At 33.7% G+C, this 13,407-nt stretch overlaps 1 protein-coding gene across 1 annotated transcript in view; it reads left to right on the forward strand.

Moving 5' to 3' along the window:
- Positions 1–13,407, forward strand: part of ST8SIA4 (ST8 alpha-N-acetyl-neuraminide alpha-2,8-sialyltransferase 4) — a 99,252-nt gene that overhangs the window by 16,006 nt on the left and 69,839 nt on the right. Inside the window, exon 3 of the mRNA XM_032403932.1 lies at positions 860–1,117. Coding sequence (XP_032259823.1) covers positions 860–1,117 — 258 coding nt within the window. The remainder of the gene's footprint in view (positions 1–859; positions 1,118–13,407) is intronic.

Here is a 13,407-nt window from a genome sequence, read left to right on the forward strand (position 1 = left end):
TTCAGGAGTAGAATCTAGTGATTCATCACTTATATGTAACACCCAGTGCTCATCACAAGTGCCCTCTTTTAATACCCATCACCCATTTAGCCCATCTCCCTGCCCACCTCCCCTCCAGCAACCCTCAGTTTGTTCTATATAGTTAAGATTCTCTTATGGGTTTGCCTCCCTCTTTTTTTTCCCCCTTCCCCTATGTTCATCTGTTTTGTTTCTTAAATTCCACATATGAGTGAAATCATATGGTATTTGTCTTTCTCTGACTGATTTTGCTTAGCATAATATACTCTAGCTCCATCCACCTTGTTGCAAATGGCAAGATTTTATTCTTTTTGATGGCTGAGTGTATCTATCACATCTTCTTTATTCTTTATCCATTTATCAGTGGATGGACATCTGGGCTCTTTCCATAATTTGGCTATCGGTGACAGTGTCTATAAACAGTGGGGTGTATGTGCCCCTTTGAGTAAGTATTTTTGTATCCTTTGGGTAAATACCTAGTAGTGCAATTGCTGGATAGTAAAGTAGTTATTTTTTTCATTTTTTGAGGAACCTCCATACTGTTTTCCACAGTGGCTGCACCAGAATAAACTAAATTTTCTGTATCTTTTTTCACTCTATAAATAGATGTATATACTATATTTATTTACCAAACCATTGAGAAACTATAAGCAAATGATTTTTTTAAGAACAAATTCAATATCAATAGAATCTACTTAATTGGTTGGTTTAATTACCACCTGACAATTTAAGATTCATAGTGTACCAATTTACATTTTATCATATGTTACTTTGTACATGATATCACCAGTTCTTGGATATGTTGTCATTAATGGAAAACTTTGCTTGTATTTCCATATAGGAAGAACATTCTTCGTTTCCTAGATGCAGAAAGAGATGTCTCAGTGGTCAAGAGCAGTTTTAAGCCTGGTGATGTCATACACTATGTGCTAGACAGGCGTCGGACACTAAATATTTCTCAGGATCTCCACAGCCTCCTACCTGAAGTTTCACCAATGAAAAATCGCAGATTTAAGACCTGTGCAGTTGTTGGAAATTCTGGCATTCTGCTAGATAGTGAATGTGGAAAGGAGATTGACAGTCACAATTTTGTAATAAGGTGAGCTTTCTTCTGTTCCTAAAGATTGTAATTTTTTCCAAGATGTTTTACTGAGGTGTAGAAAACTGACAGAAATGTGTAAGGCTAATATTAACATTAAGGATTACCGAAAGCTCAAATATTTATTTATGATATGTTTTTCTGTGTGGTGTCCAAATTAACATATACCCTGGGATATAAAATTAAAATTATAGTATCATTGAAAGGAAAGGTGATTTTATTATAGCAGTAGGATTCACACCAGGTTTTTTTTTGTTTTGTTTTGTTTTGTTTTGTTTTTGCCAAATGACAATTCTATTAGATTTAATACACAGGAAAATGACTTTTATTAATAGTTTTTCTTTATGTCCATTAATTTAATATTAATTAATTCATTCAATAATACAGTTAATAGTTAATTATTAGTTAATTAATAGTTAATTTTTATATTAGTGAATGGATTAATTTATTTAATCCACTTAATTGATTATATTTGCAATCCTTTTTATATACAATAAATTATATTCATTTATTCATAAAGATTATGAACATTTCTATGTAATGATGTAATAGATGTAAGTAATTTTACCCTTTTAATGACAATTATTTAGCAGATTCTAAGAATATAACAAGTTCATAAAGCAAGTTTTTAAAAAGTATATACATAAATTTACATTTGATACCTTGCACCAAATTCTCTGCATTATTCTTTTATGTGGTATTTATGTATGTTAGTATATTTTAGTTTTTGAGTTTTCTCACATAATTAAACATACCTGTTTTTCATTGATGGTCAGCAGATGTTTGATGAGTCATGTGTTTGGTTAACTTTAGATTAACTGAAAGAAACAGCAATAGAAATGGGATTGTGATGAAATCATAGATACTAGTTTTTCATTTCCAATTCATGCATCTGGACATTTTTTTTTGGCTTTTTTTAGTTCTTCAGGAAAATTTGCTGAATGAATGAAGTATGTATGTTGAAATATGAAATAGTTCAGTGTAAAGATAGCGAGATTTTTAGTTTTTCAGAGTCTGAGGATGAATTGGTGGTCTGCAAATTTTTTAAAAATTAAGGAAATAAATCCATTATGAAACAGGAAAATTCAAAGTTTTTCAGGAACTACACTGCATTCTTCTATTGCGAATAATACTAGTCATATAAAGTCAGTCATAATTATGTAAAACTGAATACTAATACAACAAAAAATGATTGTGTAATATTGAGGGGATTGGAGAGGAGAGAGGTGTGTGTAATGGGGAAAAATCAGTCAAGATCTAATATAGAGAGGTCAGTAAAGCAGTATCAACACATTATTTAAAAAGCTAAGAAAGAAGTGGTTGTCTCTGGAGAAAGAAGTCAGAGATGGGTGGAGAAAAGGTGGAGGATTGCTGTCTTTCACTACCAGTCTAACAGTATTATTTTGGTTTTTCTTAATTGTATATATGTATTTCTCTGATTAAAACTTAATTTAAGTAAGTTTCAGTTTTAAACGTTTCCCCCAGGCAATTGAAATATACAGTACTGGTTAAGAGCCACCACAGTAAAATGGGATTGAGCTTTTTTTTTTTTTTTTATGTTATGTTAATCAGCATACATTATATCATTAGTTTTTGATGTAGTGTTCCATGATTCATTGTTTGCGTATAACACCCAGTGCTCCATTCAATACATGCCCTCTTTAATACCCATCACCAGGCTAACCCCTCCCCCTACCCCCCTCCCCTCTAGAACCCTCAGTTTGTTTTCAGAGTCCATAGTCTCTCATGGTTCGTCTCCCCCTCCAATTCCCCACCTTCATTCTTCCCCTCCTGCTATCTTCTTTTATTTTTTTTAACATATAATGTATTATTTGTTTCAGAGGTACAGATCTGTGATTCAACAGTCTTACACAATTCACAGCGCTCACCATAGCACATACCGTCCCCAATGTCTATCACCCAGCCACCCCATCCCTCCCACCCCCCCACCACTCCAGCAACCCTCAGTTTGTTTCCTGAGATTAAGAATTCCTCATATCGGTGAGATCATATGATACATGTCTTTCTCTGATTGACTTATTTTGCTCAGCATAATACCCTCCAGTTCCATCCACGTCGTTGCAAATGACAAGACTTCATTCCTTTTGATAGCTGCATAATATTCCATTGTGTATATATACCACATCTTCTTTATCCATTCATCTGTCAGTGGACATCTTGGCTCTTTCCACTGTTTGGCTATTGTGGACATTGCTGCTATAAACATCGGGGTGCATGTACCCCTTTGGATCCCTACATTTATATCTTTGGGGTAAATACCCAGTAGTGCAATTGCTGGATCGTATGGTAGCTCTATTTTCGACTTTTTGAGGAACCTCCGGGGATGCAGAGAAAGGGGAACCCTCCTACACTGTTGGTGGGAATGCAAGTTGGGATTGAGTTTTTAAATCAGGCAGATCACTGTTAAAATACAAACTCTTAATTTTGTGGTTGTAGGTGAGTCCATTAATCTGCCTAAAACCCAGTTTGCTCAACTATTAAAAGAAGATAAAAATACCTACTTTGAAAAATCAGAGAATTAAAAATAAACCTGCCTTAGTGCTTGATATATACACAATAAGTAGTATTTGTTCTAACAAAATATCTCATTAACATGTGAGTAAAACTTAAAACTCATAGAACGCCTGTTTTTTTCCAGTGGAGCTTTTCAGTCCTAAAGGTGATCTGTAAGGTACTGACCCTGAGGGCCTGGGGCAGAGCCTCCAGAAGGATTTTAAGAGATAAAAGGCACCATTGTTTGGAGAGATAAAGATTTATAAACTATTTGCAGTTTTGTAAAAAAAAAAGATAGCTAGGAAAGTATACTGATTTGCTATGTTGATTACCTGGAGTCTTGAGGTTATGCTGGAATTCAGCCTGTGAAAGTATAGATCTTGAAAGAATTTTTTTTGAAATACAGTCTTAAAAAATAAATGTAATTAATAAGTATTAATCATAAATAGGCAATATTTTTTTCATAAAACAATAATAGCCATGAAAATTATAATAGAACACTATCAGGTGAATACATTTCATAACAGTGAATATAACTACAAACACTTTATTATTTTACCTTTTCTCAACTGGGTGCAGGATCAGAGATTGATTATACATCAGTTGAGCCTTTAAAAACCTGAACTATTATATTGATTGGACTGAGTTGGGGGGGGAACTCTGTCAACATGTAGATACGCAAACAAAATTGTGTCCAAAGAGGAGGTAAAAATATTTAATTAGGGAATGACAATGGAAATGGAGGTAATGAGCTCCGAACATTGAAATCTGTGTGAAGATGGTTGTGAAAGAAAACTAAGGCTAGGGCGCCTGGGTGGCTCAGTCAGTTAAGCGTCTGCCTTTGGTTCAGGTCATGATCCCAGGGTCCTGGGGTTGAGTCATGCATTGGGCTCTCTGCTCAGAGGGGAGCCTGCTTCTCCCTCTGCCTGCCACTCCCCCTGCTTGTGCTCTCTCTCTCTCTCTGATAAGATGATCTTATCAAAAAAAAAAAAAAAGAAGAAGAAGAAGAAAAAAGAAAGAAAAACTGAGGCTTGTAGAATTTCTGAAGAGGCTAAAAATCAGAGGTCAGGAAAAATGAAGTAAAGATTTTACAGCAGAAGTGGAAATTGTTGCAGTGTAAAGAAGAGAATTTTCAAGTTTGTTAATACAGGATCTACACGTGACTGACTCCTTGTTCTTACATCGCTTTAAGCTTTAACCCTGGGATCTATATAACTTACCGGGTTCAGCCCCACTTCTGATTCTGAAATTAAGACTGTAGTCTTAACACTTCTGTCAATTCACGTAATTACCACTTCTTTCTTATAGTAAGAACAATTAAGACCTAGCATTTTAGCAACTTTAAAATCTATAGTAGAGTATTATTCACTATAGTCACTATGTTGTGCATTATATCTCCAGAACTTTATTATCTACTGTTGCAAGTCACTTACTGGTGTTTGAGCATTTGCAAATGGTGGAGTGTTTTTAGGAATAGAACTTCAAGAGGTTATTTATACTTTACTAAGCTATGATTATTTTTGAAGCTTATTTAACAAGAACAAAATAACGACTGATCCTTTAAGTTTACAGCTGTATTATGGAGTTACCAAGAAGTATAAAAAATGAGGATAATCATCCTGATGAAGACATGAAAATTATCATCATAATTACTTTTGTTTTATTTTCCTCCTATTTTTTACTAGCTTCCAAAAATAGAAGTTGGAATATTCTAGATTAAAGTATGTACTAGGGAAATATTTCTGATTTTAGGATAAGGCTTCTGATTTTATGAGGAAAACTTTAGCAAGAGTCCACTTATGATTAGAAACAAATAATCTCTATAGGAAAATAATCTTGGTTGTATAATAGCTATTTGGGGAGTTCATTCATTTGAGTCTCATGGACACAATAGTTTCAATGACATATCATTATACCAAACTTCAGTCCTTCCTAAAGCTCTTCTCTTCCTCATGGAATTCTGCCTCATCATCTATGTCTTAAATACGTTTTCCTTCCCCAAGTATGTTTGGCCATTCCTTATTGTACACATGTCTCTTTTACCCTAGAACACCATGAAGGACTTTTTCTTAAAAACTCCATCAGAGCCTTACTCCTTGAAATAGTTTCCCACCCATATCAAACTGGTTGAAGTTGTTACAAATTTTGGTAACAATCTTCAGAATCTTTCAAGGTTCTCACCTTCCTAGAAATGTACTGCATGTGTATCTGCATATCTAAATATAGTTTTTGTTATTTGATTGCATGTATAGCCTGTGTTCCCAGGTTGTTTGTTTCCCACTTCTCCTGTTAGTAAGTTTGTTAAGAGAGAGCTAAATTATGCCTGGTCTGCTTGCAGAAGGCACTAATTAGTTTTGTGACCCCTCAAGGATCAGGTTCATCTAGGTATTACATTCAACTTGACCTCTAACTTAATAAACCAAAGCATTATTTTTAGACAAAATCTTCATTTGACATTAATTAAATTTTAAACTTCATCTTTAGTTTTTTCAAAAGGACTTTATAGGAATAAAATGTTATCTTTTTTGCTTCATTATGTACCGGTGCATTATTATATGCCAACAGGTATCTATTGTTCCAAGCAGTTATTCTATTGGGGGAGGAGGGCATGGCATATATATGTGGCATTATTGTGCTGTGAAGTATGATTTTGGAGAATGCTATTTTTAATGCCCCACGTAAGTATTTTAAAATTAGCCTGTGAAAAGTGCCTATTTGTATGTTTACACATATAATGGTAGCTATTCATAAATACAAACACACACACACACATTGTCATGCATTTCCTCTCCTAAAAGAGATACTCCTTTAGGTGGCAGTTTGTATCATCAATTAATCGATTAAATTAAATGCTGGCTTCAGTGGGATAGTACACAAATTAAAAGCCCTGGTCAATATGATGTTTAAAGTAAAAAAAAAAAAAAAGAAAAAGAAGTTAAAGCCTAGTTTTGATTCACTAATGACTGACTAAATACTGAATTTATTGGTAAAATATATTCTTAAATAACAGGAAAATGTACTTAAATAACAGATTCCACATCTGTTGTTGATCTGTTGATTCCACATGTAAGTGATACCATACAGTATTTGTGTTTCTCTGACTTCACTCAGCATAATACCCTCAAGCTCAATCCACATTGTCAAAAATGGCAGGAAAGGAAATATTATTTTAATATTATTCATTAGACCTATTTCTCCGGATATAGGCATTTTGAATTCTCTGAATCTGCTATGTTGGAACCAGAGGAAACTATGACTTCCTTTTATGTGCCTCTGCATCCATAGAGTTGGCACAGGCCAGGATCTATACAGAAAGAATGTTCTGTGCGATGTATAATTTTATCTCCAATATTCTTTTTTCCTGTCTGGGATAAGCTCGTCTTCTCTTCAAATAAAATCTATATCTATGGCATTTTGAAGAAAAGGGAAGTACAATTTTAGGCCTAATAATAACTTTATTTTATTAATTAATAAAAACACATTCCAAATATTCAGTTGGCTACTGTTACACTTCTAACATCATTTTAATGATGTACATAGATCAAAGAAGGAAAAATATATGTGATTTTAAAATTGTGAAACATTCCTTTGTACCAGTATTTATAGAAACAGGAAATTTAGAGGCTTCCACAAATGATTTTCTCAAATTCTTCTCCCATCCAAGTGCCACATTAACTACAATTCTACCCATTGAAACACCTTTGTTTTGTATTATTCTTATTGTCATTTAAAATGAAAATGTGTTAAAAGGTAAACATTAAATTTTTTCTCAAAAGTACTAGTAACTTACTACATTACAAACATTTATGAGTGCCAACCATGGGCAAGTCATGAATGGAGCACAATTACAGAATGATGATCTTTACATCCTTTCTTGCAGGAGGCCTGTCTGTGTGGGGTCAGGAATAATTACAAAATCTCTGCTCTGTTTATTCCACATGTACGTATCTAAAAGTATGCTGTAAAATTCCAAGAATTTAGAGTTTAGAAGACAGTATATATCATATATATATATATATCATTTATATATAATCATAGACAAAGGAAAATAGGTTTAGAAAACTACTTGTTTAAAAGTATCTTTTAAATCTTTTTTTTTAAATTTGTGTAGTAAAATCATTAGAACAGTGTATATCTTACATTAAGCGGTAAAAATTGTTTTGGATTTTGGAAAACAATATTTATTATTATTTTTTTAAGATTTTATTTATTTATTTGACAGAGACTGCGAGAGAAGGAACACAAACGGGGAGTAGGAGGGGGAGAAGCAGGCTTCAGGCAGAGCAGGGAGCCCGATGCGGGACTTGATCCCAGAACTCTGGGACCATGACCTGAGCCGAAGGCAGACGCTTAACGACTGAGCCACCCAGGCACCCCTGGAAAACGATATTTAAAGTGCTTTTAAATTTTTCTGAAGTTATTTTTTCAATTTTTTCAGATAATTTACTCCCATGTGAATTTATAAAACAGTACGTTCTAATATTTGTGCTGTCTATACTCAAGAATTTTGAGCTTAGCAATAGTGATTTTCTAATGACAAAAAAAATGCAGCTATTTCTTAATATTGATAATGAGAGATGGTGGAGAACAAACCCTCATTCCATCTTCTGTAATTTTCTCGCCTTGGTGTGGGAAAATGTGCATTCTTTCCTGTTTCTGGGTTGTCTAGTGATTGAGGGAAATATCAGGCAACCCATCCCTACTGGTTTTTCATAGAAGAGAGAATATGTCCAGTCTGATAGAAGTAAATATGGTCCCACTCTGTACTACCTTTGGCGGTAGGTGGAAGCCTCTGAGGGAGGAGTTAATTAACAGTTGCAACCGGCAACTGTTATTTTTTTGACCATGATATGCAGCTCCTCACTGTGCTTAAACAGAGATGCTAAGAATCATGAGTATGACTTAAGTGATTCAGAAATGGTTAACTAAGAGCTATAAAACACTTTTTCTGTTCGGGCTAGTTGGAATTTCAAATTTAATTTTGTTCATTTATTCTTTTCTTGATACCTCCTTTTTCTCTGTTTTATACTGTCCCCGTCTTCCCTCCAGCTTAGATCACTGTCTTCTATTTGCTTGGTTTCTCCTTTGTTAATCATCATACTTAGTTCTTGCCATGCTTGACCAACTCACTCCTAATTTCCTATTGGTTCATATTTTTTTTTCCTAAAAATATAAAACTAACAATGAGGGATCAGTTAAACTTATCTACCTACCTATATTTGTATATATATTTATATAAGTAAATCTGGCTACTCAAATTATAGTTCTGATCTGCCAATGTTGGCATCACCTGGAAGTCTGTTAGAACTACAGAATCTCAGAACTTGTACCAAACCTGCTGAGTCAGAATGGGCATTTGATCACAGTGCTCCGGTGATTTTTATGTGTATTAAGGTTGGAGATGTATTGGACATCTCAGTATATGTGGACACTAAGCTCTAGGCAAGCTGGAAGTCCCAATATGTTTAATTTATTTAGCCTGTATCTTCAGGATTTAGTGCCAAAATTGATATGTTGAGGTATATGCTATTTATTTATGGAATGAAAGAATGTAGGACTCAAGAAAAATGTGGTTTGTGTTCATATGTTATTGTACACTGAATTTCAAAATTAATATGTAAGAGGAGTCATATATAAGTAAAGATCATTTAAACCCTTACACTTAAAAAGAAAATACAGAATATGAAGAGTAGTATAGTGAAATGCCCTAGATATTGGGAGTCAAAAACCTGGGTTCCTGGTAATTAATAGAAGCATCATATTGGATAAATATCTAAACATCATTATTTCCACTGTCCAGTGATAATAATAATATAGGCCTATTATTTCAAAATGGTATTCTAAGTATCAGTTGGGAAATATAGTAGAGAGATGGATAAACTGTAAAGCTTAATATGAATGATACTAAAGCGCATCTTGTTTAAGTGTTGTAGTTGAAAATTAAATTTGTCACTGCATTTCCTAATAGCCATGGCCATTGACTAGAAATGCAAATTCTCATTGTCTGATATAAACAAGAAGATATACTTTCTCTAAATTTATCAAATATGTACACAGTTGACACTGAATTACATAAAGAAAATATGGAATGCAAAGAAACAGGAACTCTTCTCAGATATGAGTGTCTGTCAAATCTGACTGTATAATATTAGGAATAATTGTAGTGAAGATATATATTTCTTCAGGAAACTAAAGCAATAAGATAAAAATGTTTTACTTTATAATGATCTACCTTCCTAAGAAAAGGGTTGGTATGTTTCAAAAAAGAAAAAGATGGAGGAATTGACTTTCCTTGACTGATACAATGCAATTTTTTTTTTTTTAAAGATTTTATTTATTTGACAGAGAGAGACATAGCGAGAGAGGGAACATAAGCAGGGGGAGTGGGAGAGGGAGAAGCAGGCTTCCCGTGGAGCAGGGAGCCCGATGCGGGGCTCGATCCCAGGACCCCGGGATCATGACCTGAGCTGAAGGCAGACGCTTAACGACTGAGCCACCCAGGCGCCCCGATACAATGCATTTTTATAACTCAATCAGTTCTTGATTCTCTACTAGTGGGTAATTTATGGCAAACTTTAAATCATCCTCTTGACCTTCTATGAATGCTAATTCCTCATAGCAAAATAAACTCTTTTCTGGGAAAGAAAAAAAAAATTCTGCTTTTCTGTGTGTTCCTGAAAATGGCCTTAATTCTTTCCTCTCCACTCTGGCAGAAAATATGTTTGTCCTTAACTCAAGTATGTTAACTACAAACAGTTAAGTTTCTGGTAGTGAGCCAGGTCCAAGGCATTAGAAAGCTTTTTAAAAATTCATTTTGATTAAAATAACCACTTAATATTTTAGGGATAGTTCCACTACATATGCGATATTTGCTCCATTTAATTTCTACCATATTTTTACTTACTATTTTATTCATATTTTGGATTTATGAAATTTTATAGCTTATACAAAACTAATTACCTCTGTGATTTCTATTGATTTTAATCATAAAATTTATGTTCTAAGTAAAAATCAAAATTCCATTTTATTATATTTATAATTTTTTATGATTTTTAAAATTTAATTTAAAACCAAATATGGACTTCATTATGGATTGTGATCTGAAGTGAGGCTCTAACTTTTTTCTCCCCAACCATATAATTCCTTGTATAAAAAGATTTTATCTAGAAGAGATAATTTTTTTAAATGGAAATGACAGTGATTAACTATTTTAAATTTTAAAATGTTGTCTTAAAATGCTTACCCCATTCTCTAAAACACATTATTTTGAACAGATACAATTTCTCATCTATCAATCTAGCAAGGATTTTTAAAACTCTTAATATTAAGTACAAAGTTGTGTCGATATTGGCACTCCTGTGAAATGCTTTTAATTATGTAAATTGATACAACTATTCCCAAAATCAGATTGATAATGTCTACCAAACCTTATAAATAGTGTATTCCTTTAGTCACTATTTCCAGTTATAGAAATCTATCCAAAAACGAACAATTGCTTACGTATCAAGGCATTTTGTAAGCATGACAAAAAAAACGTAAGTAAATCATGGTACATCTGGATGATTTGTCATTCAACAAGTGGAAAAGAGGAATCTAAGGCAAAGAGACCAGTAAGCATAAAGACAAATAATTTCCATGGTCTTGGAATAGATAGAGTTTGGGACCATTCTACTATTAGGTTCATAATGAGAAACAATGTGGAAGGAGAAATGTCAAGGTATGTTGGAATTACATGATGAAGAATCATTATACCCTGTTAAGAATTTACATAGCATCCTATAGTCCAAGAAAGGCCCTTAGAGTTTGTTGGTTTGTTTGTTCTTGTTGGTGTTTTATTGTTGTTATAAACAGAAGGGGAATATACTTAGAGGCATAGAAGCATAAGCACATTAACAGATAAAAGGACCATGATAATAAATAAATCAAAGATAAAGAAGAGGAAGAGCACTCAATAAGGAAGATACTAGAGGAGGCAAAATGTGATGAAATCCATCTCATAGGACAGAGTAAGATGATAAACTAAGCTTAGATGCTATGATTCATAATAACATAAAATGTTGTGGAGATTATCATTTCCTGACATCAGTTGAGCATTAGCAAATGGTCAGTTGATCAGTCCTTCCACAGATTTTTTCTAAATAAAGCTTCAGTTTTGGGTTTACAGTATTTGTTATTTTTTAAACAAACTCATCTGTAAATAGACATAGGCCCAAAATATCTACTCCAAAATTAAATACAAACTTTTCAGTACCTATTGTTTCAAGTGATAAATAGCATAGCTTTGATCTTTCTTATAATTTATTCAGTGGATCAGTCTTTTATCCACCTATTTATCAGGAATTAGAGATACAAAAATGAAAAGCAAGTCTCTAAGTTTGAAATGACTGTGGTCTAGTGAAGGAGATAAAGTAATGACTAATAACGTGCAAATTGCTTTATTAGAGTTATACAGAGAAGTAAGCACTGGTAATGAGACAGAGAGGAGACATAAGCTGGAGAGTCAAGGATGACTTCCTGGGAGAAGAAGCACTTGAGTTGACTGAGAAGGTAAATATAGAATGGAGGGAAAAGAGAGTGAGACCAAGTCCAAACTGGATCCATTATGCACAAAGGGCCCTAAGCATGGAAGACGGTGGCTTTTCCAGGCCTGCAGGCAGTTTCAGCATGCTGGAATAGAAGGTTGCATGGGTCAATGAAAGCAGGTGAAGCTGGAGAAGGAGGCTGAGAGACAGGTAACACAGGGTCCGTGGTGTCTGGCTAAGGAGATTGGGCTTCATTTTGCAGGCAGTGTGTAAAGCCACTCTGTAGAGGAATGACATGACCAAATGTAAATTTCAGGAAGATTTCTGGTGATAGGTAAGTTAGAGAGGGATAAAAATGGTACTACTGAAAGCAGTCTAAAGGTGGAGATGATGAGGGGCAAAGTAAGATGGTGACAGTGTAAGGATAGAGTAGAAGGCAAATGAAGAAAATAAAGGAATGATATCAATTGTATAATAGATGGAAAAGGCAAATGATAATAAACACGAATGTGCTCCATTTTAAATGTGACAGTTTTTGGATGTCATTTTGGCAGAAAATGAATCTTGAAGAAACCTAACTGGTTCCCATTGGTTCCTCTGAGTTAGTTAGGCTTAGTTTAACAACCTCTATTTTTTCATAGAATAGAGAGTTGGAGTGACTTTCCTGAGTATACACAGTAGGTTAGGGAAGGAAGCAACAATAGAGCTTTTTCCTCTCCTTCTCAAAGTTTAATATTTTATTTTTAAATAAAGATTGGAAACACTTATATTTTTCAATTAGAAATAATAGTTTATGCTGTACTAGATTAAGAGGTTTTTAGTTGTATGTTTACTCTGAAATATGAAGACCAGTGAGAGATTGTCTTTATTAGGGTACATTTCAAATTTTGATGACTTAGCATGTAAAATAGAATAGGGATGCCATTATAATGTCTGATATTTCCACAAGGCACCAGCCATTCTTCAAAGTAGGCTAAAAAAACAAATCAAACAACGCATAAAACCACACACACATAGTAGTAGCTATGTGAGGTGAGGATATATTAATAATCCCTGTTCTGGCAATTATTTCACAATATATACATGTATATCAAATCATCATGTTGTATACCTTCAACCTACACAATATTATGTGTCAACTATATCTTAATAAAATCGGAAAAACAATTAAAAAAATCAAGAAATATAAAATAAAATAAACACTGACTTTATAGTGTTGAGCAATTTCTCCAGTTGTGATTTACGGACCGTATT

Source organism: Phoca vitulina, unplaced genomic scaffold (assembly GCF_004348235.1).
Source record: "Phoca vitulina isolate PV1807 unplaced genomic scaffold, GSC_HSeal_1.0 scaffold6, whole genome shotgun sequence".
NCBI lineage: Eukaryota > Metazoa > Chordata > Mammalia > Carnivora > Phocidae > Phoca > Phoca vitulina.